Here is a 24,210-nt window from a genome sequence, read left to right on the forward strand (position 1 = left end):
CCGACGCCGGATAAGCGGATGACCATGGATGGATGGATGGATGGATGGAGTTCCCCAGCACCAACCACGCACTGTTCAGTAACATCCAATTAATCATATGATGAAAGTGTTTTGTCTTGAGAGATAGAACATATATTTTCTTATATTTCCAGAGAGAATAAGTCCAATTATACCTTGGGTTGAAAAACACTTCTGACTTTTGACTGATAGGGGCTCACATCTTTGTCTGTGATTCAAGTTTTTGTAGGTGGGGGTTGGGTTTTTTAAGCGGCATGGTTTGGCGATGGTACAAGTTGGCGCGCTACTTTGTCTTAAACTAACGTATTCCAGCCACGGGGCTGTGCGCTCCTCAGTGCTGGCGCGAGAACAGGTTCCTCAGGGCGTTGTTGTAGTTCTTGTTGAAGGCGGTGTAGATGAGTGGGTTGAAGAAGGAGTTGGAGTAGCCGAGCCACAGGAAGATGCTCTTCCACACGGGCGGGACGTAGCAGGCGCACAGCGGGACGATCAGCTCTGTGATGAAGAAGGGGATCCAGCAGAGGACGAAGACCCCGATGAGGATGCCCACCATGAGGGCCGCCTTCTTCTCCTTCTGCTCGCGCCACGTGTCGGCGTCCGTCTGGAAGGTCACCGTGGCGTGCCGCACGGTGAACACCATCTGGGGCTGATGAGACGCCTCCTTTACCTGTCAGTCAAAACAAACATCCCATCAATGAAGCAGTCCGTCAGTTAATCAGCTTAGCAGTAACAGTGCATATTGATGTGAATAAAAGCAGGCCCAACCATTAGTAAATTGAGCAGCCACACAGATTTGGCACCAGGGTATTGAGAGGTTGTTAAAAGTGTTCATGACTAGTGGAGGAAAAAGACAGATAAAAGCTTATGATCCTATCACCCAATGGACTGAAATTATTTTTTTGTGCTACATTAAAAAAAAAACATGATACTTAACAAAGATACTTAAAACGGATAAAAAATCAAATATGAATCCTTCTGTGTTCCATGCTCTGCCAGCTACAGTTAGTTTTGTTTTTAGTATTTTTGCCCACATCTCGCTGTTCTCTGCATGAGTTGCTAACAGACCTGTCATTTTCCTTTAAAAAAAAAAAGAAGATCAATACAGGCCAAATGTTGGCACTGAATTACAGTGTGTGTGTTTGTGTGTGTGTGTGCGTGTGTGTGTGAGAGAGAGAGTGTGTGTGTGTGGGGGGGGGGGGGGGGGGGGCTTAAAAGGAACAGGTGTTGGAGTGAAAAAGTTGAGTAAAAACATCAAAACTGTTTTGAGCTCAGAGCCCACCAGAGGAAATTAGTTAAAAGCATGATGGGTCAGGAGGGAAATGAATGGGTATTGAGTATTGAGCCTCAGGAGGGAAATGAATGGGTATTGCGTATTGAGCCTCAGGAGGGAAATGAATGGGTATTGAGCATTGAGCCTCAGGAGAGAAATTAATGGGTATTGAGTATTGAGCCTCAGGAGGGAAATTAATGGGTATTGAGTATTGAGCCTCAGGAGGACAATTAATGGGTATTGCGTATTGAGTCTCAGGAGGGAAATTAATGGGTATTGAGTATTGAGCCTCAGGAGGGAAATGAATGGCTATTAAAAAAAATAGATTAATCGATTCTGAATCAAATGATTCAGAATCGATTCATGAATCCCAAAATCGATCTTTTATTTAATGAATGAATGAATGAATAAATTAAGGAATGAATAGTTCATTAATTCATCCAAATGATTCATTAATTCATTCATTCATTTATTTTTGGAAATCAGTATCAATACCCAGCAGTAGTATTGATGTGCTGCATAACTTGGCAGTCATGTAATGAAGGTTACACCTAAAAAAACAGGTTTTACCGTAGTAACACTAACCGAATCGATATTGAATCGAATCGAATCGAATCGAATTGAATCGTGATAATCGATTCTGAACCTTGTGACTCGGAATCGAATCGATTCTTGAAATTCGAATCGATACCCAGCCCTAGTATTGAGTATTGAGCCTCTGACAATACGTAGGAACAACTAGGAGCTGAAAACGTGAGATAACCCATTAGTGTTGTTGGTGCTCTTGGATCCCTGGGAATGGAGGCAATTAAAAAGAAGAAGTAGATCCAGGCACTCAGAGTAAGTATTTGGGAGGGAAGTGGTCATGTTAAAAGGATATCATGGCTTAAGGATGAAAAATATATATCAATATAATATATATAAATAATAATATAATAAATACATACATTTATAAATAAATAAATAAAATAATTATATATAAATTATAAATAATATAATCTTTATTGGTCTATAAAGACTATAAATAGTATATATACGCGTCCATTTGCCCTATACATATAAAGACTATACTAGTATTTATAGTCTTTATAGACCAATAAAGATGATATTATTTATTCTGTGAGTGCCGGTTCTCAGCTTCTTCAGTACAGGTATGTCTTGAGCAGCCATGCAAGCATTTCCATGTCCAGCAAGGACAAGGAAACGGATAAAAAGTAATTGCATTTCTCATATGACAAGCTCAGACTGGTTCTGTGCAGGTCATCAGCGCGTGTCCCGATGTGGTGTCACCCCCGTCTCCCTCACTCTAGGTCGTGCTCGAACGAGCCCTCCATCGGAGCTTCCAGTCATCCTGATCCTCCATACATAAAGGTTTGAAATTAAATTAAATCAGACTAGCTCACCGGTACTTTCCGCTCCTGCGTCTTTCTTGAGTACATCCACGTATGTTAGTGGCAGATGCCCTCATGATCGATGCCCATGTATTGGCTCCCACAGCATCAGTTTGCTGGCTGGCAACTCCTGGTGTCTCCCGATGTGGTTTGAACTGTTGTTTTTGGTGGAGTCACCAAGTCACTATTGGCAAGGCTCTTAACTGATCTTGAGTCATGCACCGATGTACATACCCCAACACGCACAGAGCAAAATCAAGAGACAGAGCAGAAAACGTGTATAATAGAACATCTCTCTGCACCCACGAAACTCGACCGGCGACAGCCGGCGACCGTACGATGTCAGCGATTATCTCGACAACCGGCCGGTGAATAATCAGCTTCATACGTTCCTCAGCACCCCCGAGTGTGCAGCGTCGACTCTGAAGTTGTTTGGATCGTCAATTCTCGCCGGGGCTGTCCGGTAAAAAGTAGTTACGCCTGCGGCAGGTTACGCTCCCGTGGCGTGCAGTGCTACGGTCCACGTGTGTGCACCTCGCACCTCGTTGGTACACAGCTTAGCGAGCTTTATAGGGTCACTGAACGAACGTGAGGTGAGTTGGTACACAGCTTAGGAAGCTATAAAGGGTCACTAAACGAATGTGAGGTGAACTGGTATCTTATCCACATTGTAACTTTATATCTCGACCACTTCAGAAATCACAGTCAAGCGTCAGCCACCTCTACTCTTCATCAACTCAACTCAATGTATTCATGTACCAGTAGCTTCTGCAGTTCAACATAAAACATAAATGGGCTGAGTGACATTGGTATTCAGTGGAAGACATCCAAGGACATAAGAGGCAGAGAAATCTCTTTTCCATCCACTTCATGAAAATGTGTTGACAGCAATAGCTATGGTAATCAGTTTTGTTTGATTCCGCTTTATTCAACCTCCCATCTCCACACCTGACAGAGGTATAGTGTTGGGTTGGTACTCACTCGCCCATCCAAATAATTGAATTCAGGTGTTCCAATCACTTCCATGGCCACAGGTGTATAAAATCAAGCACCTAGGCATGTAGACTGCTTTTACAAACATTTGTGAAAGAATGGGTCGCTCTCGGGAGCTCAGTGAATTCCAGCGTGGTACTGTGATAGGATGCCACCTGTGCAAAGTCCAGTCGTGAAATTTCCTCGCTACTAAATATTCCACAGTCAACTGTCAGTGGTATGGTTAATCGCTACAGACCTCCAAGCTTCATATGGCCTTCAGATTAGCTCAAGAACAGTGTGTAGAGAGCTTCATGGAATGGGTTTCCGTGGCCGAGCAGCTGCATCCAAGCCATACATCACGATCATCAAGTGCAATGCAAAGCGTCGGATGCAGTGGTGTAAAGCACGCCGCCACTGGACTCTAGAGCAGTGGAGACGCGTTCTCTGGAGTGCCGAATCACGCTTCTCCATCTGGCAATCTGATGGACGAGTCTGGGTTTGGCGGTTGCCAGGACAACAGTACTTGTCTGACTGCATTGTGCCAAGTGTGAAGTTTGGTGGAGGGGGGATTATGGTGTGGGGTTGTTTTTCAGGAGCTGGGCTTGGCCCCTTAGTTCCAGTGAAAGGAACTCAATGCTTCAGCATCCCAAGTGATTCTGGACAATTCCATGCTCCCAACTTTGTGGGAACAGTTTGGGGATGGCCCCTTCCTGTTCTAACATGACTGCGCACCAGTGCACAAAGCAAGGTCCATAAAGACATGGATGAGCGAGTTTGGTGTGGAAGAACTTAACTGGCCTGTACAGAGTCCTAACCTCAACCCAATAGAACACATTTGGGATGAATTAGAGACTGTGAGCCAGGCCTTCTCGTCCAACATCAGTGTCTGACCTCACAAATGCGCTTCTGGAAGAATGGTCAAAAATTCCCATAAACACACTCCTAAACCTTGTGGAAAGCCTTCCCAGAAGAGTTGAAGCTGCAAAGGGTGGGCCGACGTCATATTAAACCCTATGGATTAAGAATGGGATGTCACTTAAGTTCATATGCGTGTAAAGGCAGATGAGCAAATACTTTTGGCAATATAGTATTTAGCCAGTCGCATAGAGTGCAGGGGCTGGTTGAAAGGAAGGAAGGATGGAAGGGAGGGAGGAAGGATGGATGGAAGGGAGGGAGGGGGAAGAAGGATGGATGGAAGGGAGGGAGGGGGAAGAAGGATGGATGGACGGGAGGGAGGGAGGAAGGAAGGATGGACGGGAGGGAGGGAGGAAGGAAGGATGGAAGGGAGGGAGGTTGGAAGGAAGGAAGGACGGGAGGGAGGAAGGAAGGAAGGAAGGAAGGAAGGAAGGAAGGATGGATGGATGGATGGATGGATGGGAAGGGAAGGGAAGGGAAGGGAAGGGAAGGGAAGGGAAGGGAAGGGAAGGGAAGGGAAGGGAAGGGAAGGGAAGGGAAGGGAAGGGAAGGGAAGGGGAGGGAGGGAGGTTGGAAGGAAGGAAGGAAGGAAGGAAGGAAGGATGGATGGATGGATGGATGGAAGGGAAGGGAAGGGAAGGGAAGGGAAGGGAAGGGAAGGGAAGGGAAGGGAAGGGAAGGGAAGGGAAGGGAAGGGAAGGGGAGGGAGGGAGGGAGGGAGGTTGGAAGGAAGGAAGGAAGGGAGGGAGGGAGGGAGGGAGGGAGGGAGGGAGGGAGGGAGGGAGGGAGGAAGGATGGAAGGAAGGACGGGAGGGAGGGAGGAAGGAAGGGAGAGAAGGAGGAAGGAAGGGAGAGAGGGAGGAAGGAAGCTTCTATTAGTGCTCAGAGTGAAATTGCCTGATTGGACATGTTTGCTTGGGCTTGTGGAGTGTTGTCTCTGGCAGGCTCGGGCTGTCTAGTGATTAGGAGGAAGCACCACAGCAAGGAAGGTGCCGGAGCCCACGGCCTCGTTATAGACTGATATTTATAGACCCCGCTTGCCAACAGACATGACAAGGTGGGGGTTCTGGTACAACCTGTCTGATTATTTATTCATTTTAATGTGTATTTACACCCTAGAGTCATAGCTGAAAATAAATCTATATTTATGTTTGACTTTATGTTGGTGAATTTGTGTCCGTGTGCAAGTGTGTGCATGCTTGTATTGAAAATAGACTGTGTAAGGTGTACATGATGAAGATGCATCAAATTTAATGAGATTCATGTGCGACTGTCAACATGATTTCAACTTACTGCCCAGAAACCAGTAGGCGTGCACACAGTATGTTTTATAGGCTGACAATAACAAGTAAGAACAAATATATTATATTATATAACGGTATGTAAAGATAATGACTCAGATTGTTGTTTTATGTGCAAGCTTTATCTGGATTTGATCAAGGGGTGTTTGGTGAAGTAACGAAACCTGGAGCACCAAAGCAGGTTGTTTCATGATATCCACAGGGTACACTGCACAAATAACAATAAGGACAACATCAAAACAGTGTGCACTAAGGTAATGAAATCGGACCCCAAAGGCCTGATAACTTACTGCTATGCTCATTTTGTGGATACAGTAGCATCTTATACGGTTAGTTCTGGTTCTTGATTCTGATTGGCTGGAAGCCGTGTTAAAATACGTTGTAACACACACCTGGGACCGCATATCATTCAATTTTCAGTATTAATGCGCCTCCCATTTGATCCAATGCATTGTAGTTGTTGTTGTTGCTTGGCAACCCTTTTGTTAGGGGAACTATTTAACTCGGCGGAATTAAGGGAATGATGCTTCGTTTTGAATAAATGTTAATATTTGACATTGCTGTGTGTTTATTTTACACTAATACCTGTAGTAACCGTTGTATAAAAGCAATAAACCACTCGAGGCCGTGTGTTATAGTGATTTTATAACAGCTAGGGGTGTTTTAGGCACTCCGCTTCGCGTCGTGCCTAACAAATATAAAATCACTATAACACACGGCCTCTCGTGGTTTATTGCTTAAATAAAGACCAGGGATCCATAAGGGGCGAGAGCTAGCTGCAGAGACACAAAAGTATACCTCAATCACCTCGGCCATAGGTGTGATGGTGTTAGTCTTGCGTGAGCCGATGCGGAACTTGGCGGCCTTGTAGATCTTCCAGTACACGAAGAGCACCACGCAGAGGGGCAGGTAGAAGGCTCCGAAGGTGGAGAAGATGGTGTAGGAGGGATCCTGGCTCACCTGGCACTCCAGGGCCTCCTCAGAGTAGGTCTCCCCCCAGCCGAAGAGGGGCGACAGGGAGATGACGGAGGAGAGGAGCCAGGTGAGCGCGATCATCACGTTGGAGATCCGCTTCCTGGTCTTCAGGGTGTACTCCAGGTGCCTGGTGATGGACCAGTAGCGGTCCAGGGCGATGGCGGTGACGTTCCAGATGCTGGCGGTGCAGCAGAGGACGTCGAAGGAGATCCACACCTGGCAGAGGACCCTTCCCAGCTTCCACAGGCGCCCGTTCAGCTCGTGGACCAGGCTGAGGGGCATCACCAGCGCTGCCACCATCACGTCCGAGATGGCCATGGATGCCACCAGGTTGTGGGGCACGCGGTGGAAGGTCCGCACCCTCAGGATGGTCACAAGCACCAGGAGGTTCCACACGAAGGTCGCCACCACCAGCATGGCTAGCAGCGTGAGCGTCAGCACGCTGAACACGGAGAAGGGCCGGTAGATGTTTCCTGAGCCCTGGGGGTCGGCCGCGCCGCTGGCGTTGGGGGCCACGGCGCTGGCGTTAGGGTGTGTCATGGCTGGCCGGGACCCTCCTAGTCGCTCATGGCTCGGGCGCTGGTGGAGATGTGAGAGGAAAGGGAGGCTCCAGGCTGATACATACTGCTGAGGAAGAGAAGAGAAAAGAGAGAGAGAGGTGGAGAGAGGAGAAACGGTGAAGAAAGAGAATTCAATTCAAATTCAAACCTTTATTTAAACTCATGGGGCAATTGAGGTTTCCCTCATTTCCAATGCCGATGAGCTCACAAGCAAACACAAACAACAAAACATAAGCAATTTAGAATTTACAACAATAATTCGCCTTATTCACCTGGCAGCCATATTGGTCAGTCTGGGGTGTGGATGCGGAAGTGCCCGTTGACTTCAATGTTAAAAGTTTGCTTTAAAAACACCCACTTCAAGAACCAAAATAGTCATAAATAACAGGCTGAATAAACTCGGGGTTACAAACTCATCATTACCAGACTGATTGTTTTTCACTGCCGTTGTAAATGAACATAAACCAGTGATAGTTACACCTTGAAGACAGAGATGGCCAACCAACTTTATCATAAAGAATGCAATGGTGAGTGTAATAACTATTGCCTGTAATAAATCTGAATCAGAATGGTAAACAGTGTCAAGGGGTTTCAATATTGTTTCAGAGGCATGTCTATGAATTGTGTCACAATAGTCCAATACTGACAAGAAGACAGCTTGGACAATTCTCCTACAGAACATAGGGAATCTGGAACGGTTTCTGTGCAGGAAGCCAATTTTCTGTCGTAGTTTGCAAGCTAGAGTGTTGACTTGAAACTTGAACGAGAGAAAATAGAGAGAGAGAAGATTGATAGAGACAGAGGAAAGACAGGTGAAGAGGCAAGAGGAAAGTATAGCTTAGTAAGTTGCACAAATAGAGAAAACATGACAGGTGCTATGACAGCTGTCAGAACCAGATTTGCACTGAGAGTGGTTTAACAATGAATGAATGAATGAATGAATGAATGAATGAATGAATGAATGCTGCAGGGCATCAGCAAGGAACACAGTATGTTATTCAGATTCGGCTCGGTGAATAAGCAGAGCCATGTGAAAGAACCCCTGTACTGTGCACACAGTCTCGCCCTAAGAGGTTTTTCTTGATCTGCTCCCGGCACTCATGTCTCGTTTCATCTGTCACGTAACCTGCCTACAACTTTTATATGTGATTTCATCCACTGTTCCTAAGGCTCTGAGGTACTTCAGGCCATTTGGGATTCTGGGAAGGACCATCAATATTCAGTTCCTGTGTCTCCCTGAAGCTTTGATTTGCATCACCATCAAAGTTATGCCCACAGCCTGAATGAAAAATGTTGAATTAGTAACGTACGCCTTTGTCAAGCCGCTTGTTTGAATTAAGCTGTTGCAAAAGATATTCCAGGGAGAATTCTATGCTTGCATAATGTTAAAGAACGTTCCGTTTCTTGCCAAGTTGTTTGTTTCTTTGTAACCCAGGCAGCTGGGTACCGGGAAACATGAGCTATATAAAGACTGAAGTGTTCCAATCAATGTCTGCTTACAAACCACATTCCCGTCTTCTGTTTTGGGGCACTGCAACCGAGGGCAGTGAAATATATCACAACATAATGCAACCCTTAGTTTAGAAACAACATGGATTACTGGTCACTCACTCTGCACACAAACTGAGAAGAGTATCGACTGTGATGCTCTGAGAATCACTGAGATGATAAAGCCATCACGGCTGTGTGCTTGCTGACTTTGCTCTGCTATGAAATATGCTTTGTTATTCTACAAGCCAACCTGGATATGAAAATATTGATATGTCTGGCAGCTCACATACATACATTTTAGTTTTCCATACGCTCAGTGCTCATGGACGAAAGAAAAGAAGATCAATATGTTTCATGACATTTCAGAGAGTCTGTCCAGGTACTCTGATGTGATTATCTCCAAATTGGCCCATTTGTCTAAAGGCTTGTGAGTCTGAGATGAGTCTTTTCGTGTGATGCACACACACCCAATGAACTTCCCACCATCGTAAAGTTCTACCATGAAAGTATGAAATCTTTCAGTATCATTACTCCCCTAAATTGGCATTTGGATCTATTTTTCTACGCATCTAGATCCCTGTTATTTCATCCAGACCGATATTTAAATCCATACGGTTCAGCATATTAAGCAATTTCATTGGAGACGAGAGGTCTCAGTTAACCACTTCATTAGTGATCTCCAAATGTCCTTCAATGTCCTTTAATATTGAATGTACTGTTCAGCACATACTCAATTAATTTCTCCAGTCTACTGCACCTGCTGTGATGCAGGGCTACCTGGGTGACTGACACATCTGTTCCATCATTTCCATAAAGGGAGGCATAGCTGCATGTGATTTAGTTTTAATTGAGCTGATATTGGATTAGAGATCCAATCAGAACAGATCCAATCATACTCTTGTGCTTGCACTCTATGTAACAACAGTGTTTTTGGCGATCTCGGAGAAGGCCCAGTAATATGAATTATTATTTGATAATTAGTCACTGAAGTTGATTCTATTTGAACATTTGGATCAGTTAAATGCCAGATGGTGGAGTTGAAGAGGAAGTGTCTTTGTGACTTTGTGATTAAGCCAGCTGGAAAGAGATTGTAGAAAACCATTTCCTTTCCTGACTGAAGACATCATACATCCTTTGTTCAGCATGTCACTAAAAACAGGTTTGTGATGAAGCACTGCGTCACCGAATCAAAAGTTCCACTGACTGGGTGTAAAAAATAAAATAAGCTTAACTCTTGGTACTGTACCACTAAAAAGATGAACACATCAATTTTGTGGATGCTTCACACCCGTCCATATTCTGAGAACATCTGTGACTTGACTGATTGATATGCATATAATGTGACAACAGGGCTTAATCCCTTATTCCCTGTCAGTTGGTGTAGAATGAGCATGTGTTTAAGACACTCGCTGTCACTTCATCTTCCGCCATGCCTTCTAATCACAGTCCCACACATCCTCACTGGCCTACCGATTGCTCTCCTCGCTCCCCTCTCTTATAAGCAGCCCCTGAAAGCCATGAAATTCGACGAACGCACACAGAGGAGGAACAGGCAATCAAACATTCACTGTCCAGCCACAATTCTAAAATCAGAGCGCCATCTCTCTCTCTCCCTCCTTCCCTCTCTCTCTTTTCCCACACGACAGGTGCTTTGTAGACAGCTGTCACACAGGTCTGTTCAGAGATCGAGACAGACAAGGGGACATTTTCTCCTTTGTTTGTCTCTGAGTTTCATTATACACAGCCTGCTGATTCCCCTTATCAGCAAATATGAGTGATTTCAACATGCTCCAGCCGAACTGCACCCCAAACACACACAGGAATCGAGTTGAATGAGAATTGTCCTAACCAAAGAGTGCAGTTGTTTGTTATTTCCCAACAATGCACAGCATTAATGTTGGTGCCAAGACAAGACTCTAAAGAGAAACCCTTGACCAGGTGGTGGTGAAGTATGTCTACCAAACATAAAAGGGATAAAAGCCACACTGAAGCAAAACAATAAATAAACCTAAGGCCATATCTAACTGAATCAGCTGAAGAAGACCTTCAAGACAATTATCAAGGTTCACATTGATGCTTTTCAAATCATGTATCCGTCTGATAGTCTAGGCCTATAGGGCGCAGAAATGCTTCATGTGAGCTGGAACACGCCTCATACTTATAGGCTAGAACATTGCGTTCAGAGTTGTATCCGCATCTTTGAACATATAGGTGTCACAGTAATTTCTATACAAACTGTCTCCCTCACAATTTCATTCCATCAGCTTTTTTACTTAGAGGTAAATAGAGAGATGTGTCGTCTTCAGTTTAAGTGAAGTAGCCTAGCCTACAGTAAATCAGTTGGACGCCGCTTTTACAGACACAAGCCACTCTAGTCTGTCACAATCTAGACGAAAATGACCAGTGTCGGAAAACAACCTAATCTCACATTGGTGACACATCATCTAAGCAGCAAAAGTTGTTTTGCAGTCAGTACAGACTTCTTTTTCGCCCTGTGAATGTATAATTGATATGAGTTTCATAAGGTAGCCTATAACTGAGTAGACTAGGCCTACTGGATAACGTAAAATCATTGATAAAAGCGGCATTGATTTTGTTGAGACTTAAAGTATCTTATTAATGAGCGCCATAGACACGCCCTAAGGAACAAGATTTCAGTGGATTTTTGTATCGAATGAGCCCCATTCCCACCCCCAGGAGAGTTTAGCGAGTCGTTTGCGCTTCAGTTACGATCAATATAACATCGCTCGACCGATTACCATGAAAGTAACTGGGCTGCAGAAAAAGACAGGCTAACGTTAAGATTTTGTCAAATGTAGATACAAAGACACATCCTTATACATTAGGATCAAGTTTTAATTAATACTTGGCTAAAACCTTTCGATCTCAGCTTAGATATATTTTCAACATGTAGGCTAACTTACCCCTCTTCACATTTCAGAGAAAACTCCTATAAGAAAATAACGGACATCTCCGTCTTTGCTTTGCCATTTGATGACGCTTAGCCCTCGTGTGAACCTCCGCGAGTGTTTACGATGACAGCACCTCGCGCAGGAGATACAAAGAACAGTGGTGTTGGAATGAACCAAGACACGCTGAAGGGGGAAACACAATTGCACTACGAATGTTGTTCACTGTACGAAATACATGTTCTGTATGGTCGACATTTTATCCTTGTAATCACTCCATGTTGCATCAACTCTATTTTACTTAGCTGTATGGGAAGGGAATTGTAGCGGCATAATTTAGACGAGTGTGATTCATTCTTGTGCAGTACTTGTGCAGTAAAAAACAAGAACGACAGTTTATGTTTGGAAATATGCATTTTATGGAACCGCGATCAACTATGCAATATTCCCCTCCCACCTATAATACATGGCATTCTTTTTGTCGCTAAAGCAATTTTAATCTAATTTGACCCCACATAGCCTACAATGACTGTGTAGGCTAATCAAGTTTCCTCTGACTGAAAATGATAAGACATCTCCAGAGAGACCTTCGGTCCTGCAAATGGTTTAAATCTATTACCGGAACACGGTTGGGTTTGATAAGTGTTCCGGTGCTTAAGCAAACAACGTTTCTGTTTGTTCTTTTTCATAAATTAATGTTGGCTTGGAGATTTGAATAGAGAGGAGGGAGTTCAAACATGGGTAATGTTTAATGTTTGAGCTGCCGATATATACAGGTCTGTTCAACGCCACACACTGATCAGCACCACGGACAGCACTCTTTGTACAGTTTCAGCACCATGGACAGTGCCTGCGCTTTGGCGCTTTCTGCTCTCGTCCTGTAGCACTGGCAACGCACTACGTCTGTGAACAATGCAATTGACACCCCCAGGCACTATGTTCTGTCAGGCTATTCCACAAGTCTACATGGCATGCCACTAATCTAAAAGAGTATTGTTGTAGGGCCTCCACAAATGGTTGCACTCACCTTCTCACCTGGCAGCTATAGGTGATCCTGATTATTGAGCTCAGTTTGGCTTCATTCAGTCAAACTTACCGAATAAACATGTTATTAATATTATTATTATTGATATTAATACTACTACTATTACTACTACTACTACTACTAATAATAATAATAATTATTATTACTATTATTATTATTATTATTAAAGGTGCTCTGTTTGATTTACTGCACTTTTTCTTAAAAAATAAATAAATCCAATATATGCAATAAATATATGCTATAATTATCTTTACAGAAAATATAGCCAACGGTGTAGTGCCTGTGGAGCAAATGCAGCATTTATTTTTTATTATGAGCGAAGCCAGCCCGGCGCTGAGCCCCACCCCCTGAACGGCACCGTATATACAGTAAGAGAGGGGCAGCGTCATCTTGATGGACGTTTGAGACATGGCCGTTGGGAATAGGCCTATATAGCTAACATTAGCTGAACATGGCTGAGAGAAATTATAGTCCGGGAGCAAAGACACCACGATCTTCGGCTAAAAAAGAGTGAGACAAAAGAAGATCACGTACACGAATCAATATTGGGTTGACTTTTACTATCTGAAGAAAGGTTGGAGCTACTTTGGACATCAAAAGCGACTCTTTCTTCTCCTTGACGCGTAAGTAGCTAAATTCAGGTTCATAAGCAATGTTAGCCAGTCCTAGTCCCCCTAAAATGTTAGCTACCATGTATTTCTGCATTATATATATATATATATATATATATATATATATATATATATATATATATAAAAATATATATATATATATATACATATATGGAGTGAAAACGGCCACTTGTTTATATCTGATACGCTGCACCACTGCCCCATCTAGTGGCCGAAAAAAGAAAAGAGAAATCGAACTGAGCACCTTTAAGGCATTCAAACCCGTGCACACACCCGTTGGCAGAATAAATTCAACCAACATTGAAATAGCGACTTACAGCACAGCTAAATCTAAGGCAATTGAATTGATGAACAAGTGAATTAAACCATTGAATGCTAAACATGATGCCAGGGCCGGACTGGGTGAATATTTAATGCCGGGAAATGTAGCCCCAGTCAGGCCACGAGCCGAGCCGACGTGGTGAGATGGAACACCTTCAGTTTCGTTTTGTTTTTTGTTCACGGGGGGGGGGGGGGGTGCTGCGCGACTTATTGACGGGAGGGGGGTGCTGCGTGACTTGTTGACGGGGAGCAGGCCATTCACTGCGGGCCAGGCCAGTTGGCGCGCCAGGCCACCGGGAAAATTCCCGGTGCTCCCGATGGCCAGTCCGCCCCTGCATGATGCCTATTTCCAAAGCTGAGTCATGGCAGCCAGCAACATAACCTGCATTGGCAAGCTTTGCAAGATCAACTAGAAATGATGCTCGAGCACACAGGCCTCCGCCCATGAATGCATTTTGTGGTTCTGTGTGTGCGTTTTTTGCTCCTGATCCCAAGTCCAAAAAATTAATGGAGATAAATGGGCGTCTGTGATTGGGCGGCTCTGTGCTACGTTGTCGCTGGGGAAGAAGTAAATATTAGAAGTAGACAATGAACACTAATCAATCAGCAAAGACATTAACAGGCATGCCTTGGGCAGAACGTAGCTTGGGAGGTAGAGTGGCCCGCTGAGGATCGCAAGTTCACTGGTTCGATCCTAGCTCCTGGCATTGTGCTGAATTGTCCTTGAGCAAGACACTGAACCACAAAATTGCTCACGTCCTGCACAGTGGCGTGTGTAATCGTGTGTCACTTGCTGTGTGGTGGTGAATTACAGACCACATTATAGATTGGCAAAGATAAATTCAAGGCCATGGTGATTGTGTTTCTGAATGGCCTTGGTTAAGAGTTGTTGAGCTCCTCAAATTCAGTTGTGGGAAAGGGGCCATTGATTGAGCAAGTTGCCAGGTCAAAGAGGAGGCGTGGCTAACCTTTGTAGCTTCACACTCCCAGCTAGCCACTCCCTGGTAGTTAACATCATTTTTGACACTAAAATGTCTGGTACCTCCAATCATTCTGCCTTGTGCCATCCTCTCCAGTGCAGGTTTTGCCCCCCCCATCTTATTTTTTTCTGTGTATTTTTTCTTATTTTTTTTCACCAAATAGCAATATCTATGTTTTCTATAGTCACTGACTCACTGTTGCTGCTATGAAGCTAACATAGGATAACGACACTGACAGCAACAGTGAATATAGGCTATATATATAGGTGGGCTTTTTAAAATTGTATTTATCATGATGCGATTTGATTGGAGCGAAACTAGCAGACCCTCAGGAAGATCTGGATGTGAAGCCATTAGGTGTAGTGGCCAAGCTCGGTATTGCAAGTCATGTGACGAATTTGGGCCCAGCAATACTTTTTCCCATTGACATGAGCTGGCTGTGGAAAGAAACAAAAAAAATCTGGGTATCACTCAAAGTTAAAAACTTTTTAAATAATTGGGCCCATTTCTGTTTAAGAAAGCACCAAGAGCCGGAGTTACAGCTCCTTCTTTCCCCGTGTATGTGTACGGCAGAGCCGCACTGGCCTCTGGGAAAAAAGGAAAGTACAACTGCACAGGTTCATCCAACCCAGAAAAGAAGAAAACAGTAGCTAGCCAACTCTGTGAAGAAAGTTCATGTGGAAGGAAGTCCAAGTAGCCTGAATCGTGCTTTATGTGCCAGATATGTTACCAACAGCTTGCACGAATGCAGGACTCGTTAGCAATACTTGAAAAGTGGAAAGCTGCGTTCAGTGACCAATCAGAGGCCAAATCAGCCTCCCCACATGACCCCCTATCTGCGTGGGCCTTCTTCTTCTTGCGTATGTCCTTTAGACCTTCAGCTCTGTTGCAGCAAGCCAGTCCAGTGTTTCATCATCCAGGTTAATTAGAGCTAGATCGTCATTCGGTGGCCGGTGTTTGGGGCAGCTGGTCATGATGTGTTCCACAGTCTGTAGGGGGTCTCCACATTCACAGTGGGCACTGTCCGCGAGGCCCCAACTCTGCATTGCTTCGCTGAAGCGCCCAACGCCTGTCCTCAGGCGATTGAGGGTTGTCCACTGCCTCCGCGGCAGGTGCTGGCCAGGGACGTCTGTGGGGTCTTCGATGAAGTGGTGAAGCCTAGATGGTTCTGCTGCCTTTCACTGTTCCCTCCATCTTGCCTTGACCCAGGAAGCCTTGCTGGTGTCAGCTGGTGTTGTGTGGAGCAATTCCTGGGCATGTGTGGCAAAGGGGCGCCGGGACTTGAGGCGCTTGCTCTGTGGTCTCGCCATGACAGTCTTGTGCAGGAGGTGGGATTCACTAGCCTGTGCCTTCCGAGCAAGGGACAGCATGGCTCCTTCTTGTCTGACATCAGCTGGGGCGATACCAGCCAGGACAGGCAGTTGGTGAGTTGGGGTGGCTCGTAGGCATCCAGAGACAGTCCGTAGGGCGTCATTGAGGGTAGTGTCCAGCTTCTTCATGTGGGGACTGCGGCACCAGACTGGTGCACAGTACTCAGCGGCAGTGAAAACCAGGGCCTCAGTGGAGATGCGCAGTGTCTTCGTGGTGGCTCCCCATGTGATACCGGCTAGGCGGCGTATCAGGATGTAGATATTAAATAACATAGGTGCCAACACTGAACCCTGTGGGACGCCGTTCTTGAGCTTCCTCACCCTCCTGCTCTGGCCATTGTTGGTCAATAGCCGAAAGCTGTGGTTGCCTAGCATCTCCATTATAAAGCTCACCATATGTTTGTCTGGGATGGTTTCCAGAAGCTTCATGTGTAGCCCGCGCAGCCAGACAGTATCGTAAGCAGCTGTGAGGTCCAGAAAGACGGCACCAGCCTTCTCTCCTGCCTCGAAACTATCCTCTATGTCTTGGCACAAGAGGGTTACCTGGTCTGTTGTTGACCTGCCACTTCAAAAGCTGGCTTGTTCTTTAGGTAGCTGGGGGTCGATCACTGGGGTGATACGTGCCAGGATGAGGCGTTCAAGGAGCTTAAACGGGACGCACAGCAGGTCACAACCGGTGACTCTGTTTATGCACAATGGAACATGTGGAAAAAGCGTATTGGATTTCCAAATTATAATCATCTGTGAATAAATGGCAAAAATGACAAAATCAAGTACATTATCAATGCAAATGGATAGTAGTGCCTGTCAGGCTAGGCATTAACATTCTGTTCCATGAGCTGCCAGTAAAGACCTCTGACACCCTGCCCATCAGAGGAAAGTAATTGTCTCCTCTCGCCTTAGATTCAAGATCATAACGGCTGTGTTATTAGTTACAGAAAGATGGATCCTGTGGCCTTGGCTTCTGTTCTTTATTAATCTCTATGGTCCACCAACTAGACAGACATTCAGTAACCACCCAGCTACATCACTCCAGCAAAGCATCAACAGACTCCTCATATCTGCCTGGTAAAGGCTTGGATTGGTAAAGGCCTACCAATAAGTGATAGGGAGTTTATGGTAAATCAGTGTACTACCGTGTAGATTGAAAAGCCACAGTCACTGATGAGAATGAGCTTGCAATAAGCCTGACCTTCAAAACTATGAATGTTTAAGGGAAAACAAATACATGTATTTTATGACTAAAGATTGTTTACAAGTGCACCTCTTTCCGTGCATGTTTATTCAAGGCAAGCATTTCAGATGTTTTTCCCCCCTTGAGAATACAATAAAAATGTATCCATTGTGCAGAGGGCTTATTCAAACAGAAAAGCAATTTCACAGATTAGATACTGTAGATAATGGTTCAGTATTATGTGGAAGTCAACAAACTATGTGGGCGCAATCCATTTCCAATTAATTCACTATTAAAATGAGTACAGTAGTACAAATAACTACAGTATTCATATACTTTCTTTTATGTAAAATTAGAGTACAGCCTTACAAACACTACACATACAGTAGAGCTTTTGTGGCCAGGTGGGTTATACTGTAGGTGTCGTAGGGTGTCATCCACCCAGGGAGTTGCGTAGGTGTGGCGTCAGTGTCACAAGCCTATTTCCGGGTATCGGGCGGGCGCTTTATACATTTCTCATTAATTTCTCTTTGGTCACTCGGAGTGTACGCAATAGCCAGGCATGGGGCATTCCGTTTGCAACTGTGAAGTGGTGGTCAGCCAAGCAGTCTGGGGTAGACTAGGCTACGCATCAGGCGTTGCAGAGGTAGGCCTATCGTCATTGTCTACATTACATTTGTATTTCGGTGCAATGTGTTTGATGCTCGGTGATTAGTGTTAGTGAGGCTGACGTGATGTGATTTCCCTTACCCTGGACTCAGCGCCCGTCCCCACTGGTCATCTGTCACTCGCGGGGAATGCACGCGTGCCCTCCGCGTTTTCATCGCTTGGGTGGACATGAAGGGTAACTAGCGTTATAATCCTTTCCTCCATTTTTTGATCTGAGCTGCGCGGGGAAACGGGGGAAACACACCCACCCTCTCCTGATTAGACACTGCTACGTGGAAATTACCATAAAATAGGATGAACGTCTATTTTACGGTAATTAGCTCACCAGGGCGGTTGTCCTGGAATGGAAGATCATTCGACTCCACCTTCCGGCAACCGCTCTCCATTGGTTTTGAATTGGACGCGGAAATTGACGCGAGCGACCATGGATGTATTAATAGAACTGGATACAGCCACTCCATTCACTGAGAGCTATCACAAATGAAGCCCTATTGAACCGCGCCATCTTGGCAAATTTGTAGTCATTTGACTATTTCCGGTGTACTTGCGCAGTTGTGCTTTTCTGGCTTTCCGGTGACTTTTGTACTTGCGCAGTTGTGCTTTTCTGGCCTACGCCCATTCTATAGGGCCCTCTGACTACCAGGACCCCTGGCCCTCTATAGGGCCCTCTGACTACCAGGACCCCTGGCCCTCTATAGAGCCTTCTGACTACTAGGACCCCTGGCCCTCTATAGAGCCCTCTGACTACCAGGACCCCTGGCCCTCTATAGAGCCCTCTGACTACTAGGACCCCTGGCCCTCTATAGAGCCCTCTGACTACTAGGACCCCTGGCCCTCTATAGGGCCCTCTGACTACTAGGACCCCTGGCCCTCTATAGGGCCCTCTGACTACCAGGACCCCTGGCCCTCTATAGAGCCCTCTGACTACTAGGACCCCTGGCCCTCTATAGGGCCCTCTGACTACTAGGACCCCTGGCCCTCTATAGGGCCCTCTGACTACCAGGACCCCTGGCCCTCTATAGGGCCCTCTGACTACCAGGACCCCTGGCCCTCTATAGGGCCCTCTGACTACTAGGACCCCTGGCCCTCTATAGAGCCTTCTGACTACTAGGAAGCCTGGCCCTTGTTGTGGAATTTACATCCAAAACCTTAAACCTTTGTCCTCTCACTCCTTTTGTAATTCATCACCTCCCCCAAATATTCACATAGCTGTGCTAACATACAAAATGGCTTCCAGAGAGGCCATCTGTCTACAACAGAATAACCATCCTTTGTCCCCAATTGCCGCCCTTTTTCTCATGTCACATGTCTGTACTCTTGGCCACGCCTGCCATTTCATATGATGTACAATGCAGTAGCCAATCACATCCTGGAAGGACCTTACCTGTGGTTTGACTGCATATAAGGCACAGCAGAAGACCAAACGGGCACTTCTCTGAATAAACCACCCTTGTTGCGTTTTCAGGAAGTCCTTGCGCTCGTATGCTTTTCACAATAAACCAGACTTAACCTTTTGAACGAATCTTGGTAAATCCTTTTGACTAGATCAGTTAATTTACGATCACAGTTGGCGACTCGGGACGGGATCGACTGCCGTGGGGTTCGCCTGGAGTGGAACCGAAGGAAGCAGACGTGCGGAGCGGTAGCCGCTCTGGAAAGCTTCTCTCTTTGCGCTATTGCACTGGTTCGGAGAAGTCCGCCGTTGGTTCCACTCGGCTAAACTCACGGTACGTTGAAAAACGAATCCTTTTATGCTTGGTATTTGCCTTGGTTTTGGTTCAGATTGTGTTGGTCTAGATTATTGAAAGCAGAAACCCCGGCGTGGGTTTTCTTTTTTTTTTAGGTAACTATATAAGGAGTGGTGAACAACAATAGATATTTATATTGTATTGTCCTTTGACTTCGTCCTTGTTTCGTTACGAGGGTATATGCCGTTCAGAAGAAGTGTGAGTTTGGTCTCGTGAATTTGTTCCCCTGCAGTTGATGTACAGTTAAGGTTGTTTATCGGTTGCAGCTTAGAACGGGTTTTTGAGTTAATACGCCAAAGAGTTGGCACAGAACGGGTTTCCCTTTGGCCGGTCGCGGGTGGAATTAAAACCGCAGAGTGATTGTTGATGTTTCGTTTTAGAACGATTACCAACAGATGTAGCTACGGGAGTGATTGGTGTTTTCAATCCACGTTTCTTGGAGAAACGTTTTCCCCTTTGATCCCGGGTGGTTTGGTAAACCTAAACGAGTTTTAGCTTTGACCAAGTGGCTGGTGCAGCGGTTTGGTAAACCTAAACGAGGTTTAGCTTTGACCAAGTGGCTGGTGCAGCCGGGCATGCTTGTCGTAAACGTGGGCCCGTGTGTTCGTCGTCTTTTCGTCGTTTTTGGTCGTTCTTTGTTTTGCGTCCCCGTGTTAGTCTGTTGTTTACTGTTTGAGCTTCGGCTCTGTCTTGTATTGTTTGTTAAGCGCGCCATGGATCCAGGTAAAGTATTGTAAGTATTTTGAACACTGTTTCTTTGTTTTCTTTCGAAATTGTATTCCTTTGTTTATTTCCCGCCTGTTTTTACTATACTTTTCTTTTCACCGTTAGTTCTGAATTATAGGCTGTAGGGTATTGTGTTAATCATGAATACCAATACTAGTTCGCTGTCTGGGCCAGCTAAGATTGTTGCACAAAGGTTTTGGGATGATGCTTGTGTACAGTTTTTGATCTGGGCGAAGCATTCTGATTTCCCCCTGTCCGGTACACTCAAGATTAGTGAGTTAGCGACTGTTAGGGCTCAGTTACAGGCGTTTGAGATGACTAGGTTAGGAAGGGAGCCTGGAAATGCGATAGATTGGAATGCATTCAGGAAGTGGGAAATAGTCGCACACGAGTGTTTTTTCAAGTCAGAAAGATGCGTAGCTGAGGAAGTTAATCAGAGAGGGGAATATTCAGAGTCCCTCCCCCCTCCTAGTCATTCCGTTTTGAACTCTATCACGCCGACTCGGCACTCAGAGCTCACACATCCTTCCCAAACTATGACTGGTTCACCCGCAGCTGCTGCCCCGCCTCCCAACTCTGTTTTTCCGTCTGCTCCCAACCAACAACGACCACAGGGTCGTCACATGAACAAGAATAGCAGGCATAGAAACAGAATGGACTACAGGATGAAACCGAGGGAGGGAAACGAAAACGGAGACAGAACTGACGCGTGTTTTCATTGTGGTAAAACTGGTCACTGGATCAGGAACTGTCGCAGTTACCGCAGGCAAATTGAAAGGGAGAATCCTGCAACCTGGGATTCGGCGCCACCTGCTGGGGTTCCCTTGAACAACCCACAAGGTAGATTTTAACTAGCCAATATAGACTTATTTTTTTAAGGTAAATAAACAGGACAAGACATATGTAGCTGAAGACGTAAGGTTTGTGCATAATAGTGGGGGGAATAGATAATGTTTGCCAGTGTCTTAATCTGAATACAGCATCTCCTAACCCAATTATATATTTTTAAATGGTTATGTTAAATATCTCATGTTTATAGTTTGAGGCACATTCATCGGGCCTGAGTGTTTTTTCTGAGTGTTTTTACAGACAACTGTCGTTCCGGGAGTGATGGGTGAATGCCGAACCAGGAGACGGGCACAGGACCGGAGGTGTAGATGGAGGTTACCGGCCTGTTTCCCTACAGATGGGCGATCTGTGGTTCGTGGGATGCAGGGCCAACGCCATGTCACCGACTCACCGTGAGCGACAGATAAGTATGACATAGGGAAGAGACCATTTTTGTCCGAAGCGGGCCCAATACTCTGTCCTCAAATGCAGAAGAGGGAAGTTTTAGATATACAATTTTAGCTATACAAATGAAGCTTTGATGGATTTTTTTGATTAATTGATAATTGATGTTTTCTTAATTGTAAATGAAGCCAGTTCATTTTAGTGTCATTTTATTTGAGTGATGCATTTTTTTTCCCCCATCTCTGTTTTATCCTGACTTCAGGAAATTTGTTTCTACCCTTAGGGGGGTGTTATTTTGTTGAGACGAGAATGTGTTTATTTTATTTTATTTCATAAAATCGCAAGGGAAATTCTAGAGCCAAAACCAATTGCCTTGATCATGACTGGGGACTGGGCGTGTTAAAGTCATTCTAACACTGCCCCTGATGTCACTGTAGGCTACTGCAGACTGGCTCTAATGACACTTGAACAGACACCCTGTTTAAGTTTTCCTGACTGAATAACAACATTTTTCCCCAAAGCAGGAGCTTGCACTTAACCATGTTTCTGAGTATCTCCAACAGACTGCTGATAACCGTTCCTGACCAAAGAGGGGAACAGGGAAACCAGACCAGAGGACTCTCCTTTTGCTCTTCTGTTTTGTCTCTGTTGTCTCTCATCTGTGGATCCACAGACGGAGCACTTCATCAGCCTGTACTGGGGGAGCGGGAGCGCCGAGGTGGCCCTCCAGCAGCACGACCCGGGCCGGCCCTACGTGGAGCAGTACCGTGTGGACCGGGTTCAGTTCAAGAGCCTGTACGTGCTGCTGGCGCCCTGGCTGTGTGGGGTCCACACGGACACCGTGTCCCACCGCACCTTCACCCTGCTGAACCAGGACAGGGACTCCCTCCTCACCTTCCGACAGCTCGCTGGCTGACCGCTCTATGTAGACCTGCCAAATGGGGAGACAAGAGACTACCAGGAGCAGATGAGCAGCCTGAGAACAGGCCAGAAAACATGGAAGAGAAGTAGATGTTGCGGGATGAACCTACCCGTCAAAGATGGAACAATCAGCACCAGGACATTCTGGCCTGTGTGGAATAGCTGTCAAAAGTAGCTGAGAGGACGGTCCATGCAGCCGAACCAGAGATCTCAAGGGCAAAGCAGTCACCGCCACACTGTCCTCTCCTCTGATGAGCAATCGGAGAGTGACCTTGACAGTCACCGCCACACTGTCCTCTCCTCTGATGAGCAATCGGAGAGTGACCTTGACAGTCACCGCCACACTCTCCTCTCCTCTGATGAGCAATCGGAGACTGACCTTGCCGGTCACCTCCTTCTCGTGGTTGTGGTATGACAACGTGGAAAATCTCAACAGCAATGACTGCACCTCTAACCGCACACTGGAACCTACATTAAACATTCAGAGACGCAAACATGGAAGCTATGATCCAGAGGAAATTACATGCGATTATTCACAACAAGAGTGAATGAACTTTGAAATTATCTTGAAAAAATATCATATTTGTTTACAAGAGTTACAATGGTTGAAACATGAGTTGATAAATAAGTTTGGGTTTTTCCTCTAAATTGACCAAGAGGTTTTTTGCCCTTCTTACACTGGTAACCATTTCATCTTTTTGCCTTGTTCAAACTTTAAAATCAAGGTTTTTTGGTGAATGGTTGTCCACCTTTAGACTATAAATAGTATATAATCATGTCATCTTTTTTACCTTGTTTCCTGTCATATTTCTGAAACAAGGGGTTTTGGTGTGTGATTTTGCACGTGGAAAGAAAATAATCTATTTTTTGGGTTGTTGTTTTTTTTGCTCCACCTAGTGGAGAGATTATTTCCTTTCCACATGTATAGCATAGCTGAATGTTTACACTTTGTGTTTGGATTTTATATTTTATTTTTGTGTGCCCGTTCAGGCACAAATGGGGGAATGTTGTGGAATTTACATCCAAACACCTTAAACCTTTGTCCTCTCACTCCTTTTGTAATTAATCACCTCCCCCAAATATTCACATAGCTGTGCTTACATACAAAATGGCTTCCAGAGAGGCCATCTGTCTACAACAGAATAACCATCCTTTGTCCCCAATTGCCGCCCTTTTTCTCATGTCACATGTCTGTACTCTTGGCCACGCCTGCCATTTCATATGATGTACAATGCAGTAGCCAATCACATCCTGGAAGGACCTTACCTGTGGTTTGACTGCATATAAGGCACAGCAGAAGACCAAACGGGCACTTCTCTGAATAAACCACCCTTGGTGCGTTTTCAGGAAGTCCTTGCGCTCGTATGCTTTTCACAATAAACCAGACTTAACCTTTTGAACGAATCTTGGTAAATCCTTTTGACTAGATCAGTTAATTTACGATCACACCCTCTATAGAGCCCTCTGACTACTAGGACCCCTGGCCCTCTATAGGGCCCTCTGACTACTAGGAAGCCTGGCCCTCTATAGAGCCCTCTGACTACTAGGACCCCTGGCCCTCTATAGAGCCCTCTGACTACTAGGACCTC

At 45.3% G+C, this 24,210-nt stretch overlaps 1 protein-coding gene across 1 annotated transcript; it reads right to left on the minus strand.

Moving 5' to 3' along the window:
* Window positions 1–349: 349 nt before the first annotated feature.
* htr5ab (5-hydroxytryptamine (serotonin) receptor 5A-b) lies at window positions 350–7,382 on the minus strand (the record flags this gene model as incomplete). The annotated part of the gene is made up of 2 exons (XM_084454262.1): window positions 350–682; window positions 6,675–7,382. 2 exons carry the CDS (start codon window positions 7,380–7,382, stop codon window positions 350–352), a joined length of 1,041 nt encoding a protein of 346 aa, XP_084310388.1.
* Window positions 7,383–24,210: the final 16,828 nt, after the last annotated feature.

The sequence above is a fragment of the Borostomias antarcticus genome, assembly GCF_949987555.1.
Source record: "Borostomias antarcticus genome assembly, chromosome: 2".
Taxonomy (NCBI): domain Eukaryota; kingdom Metazoa; phylum Chordata; class Actinopteri; order Stomiiformes; family Stomiidae; genus Borostomias; species Borostomias antarcticus.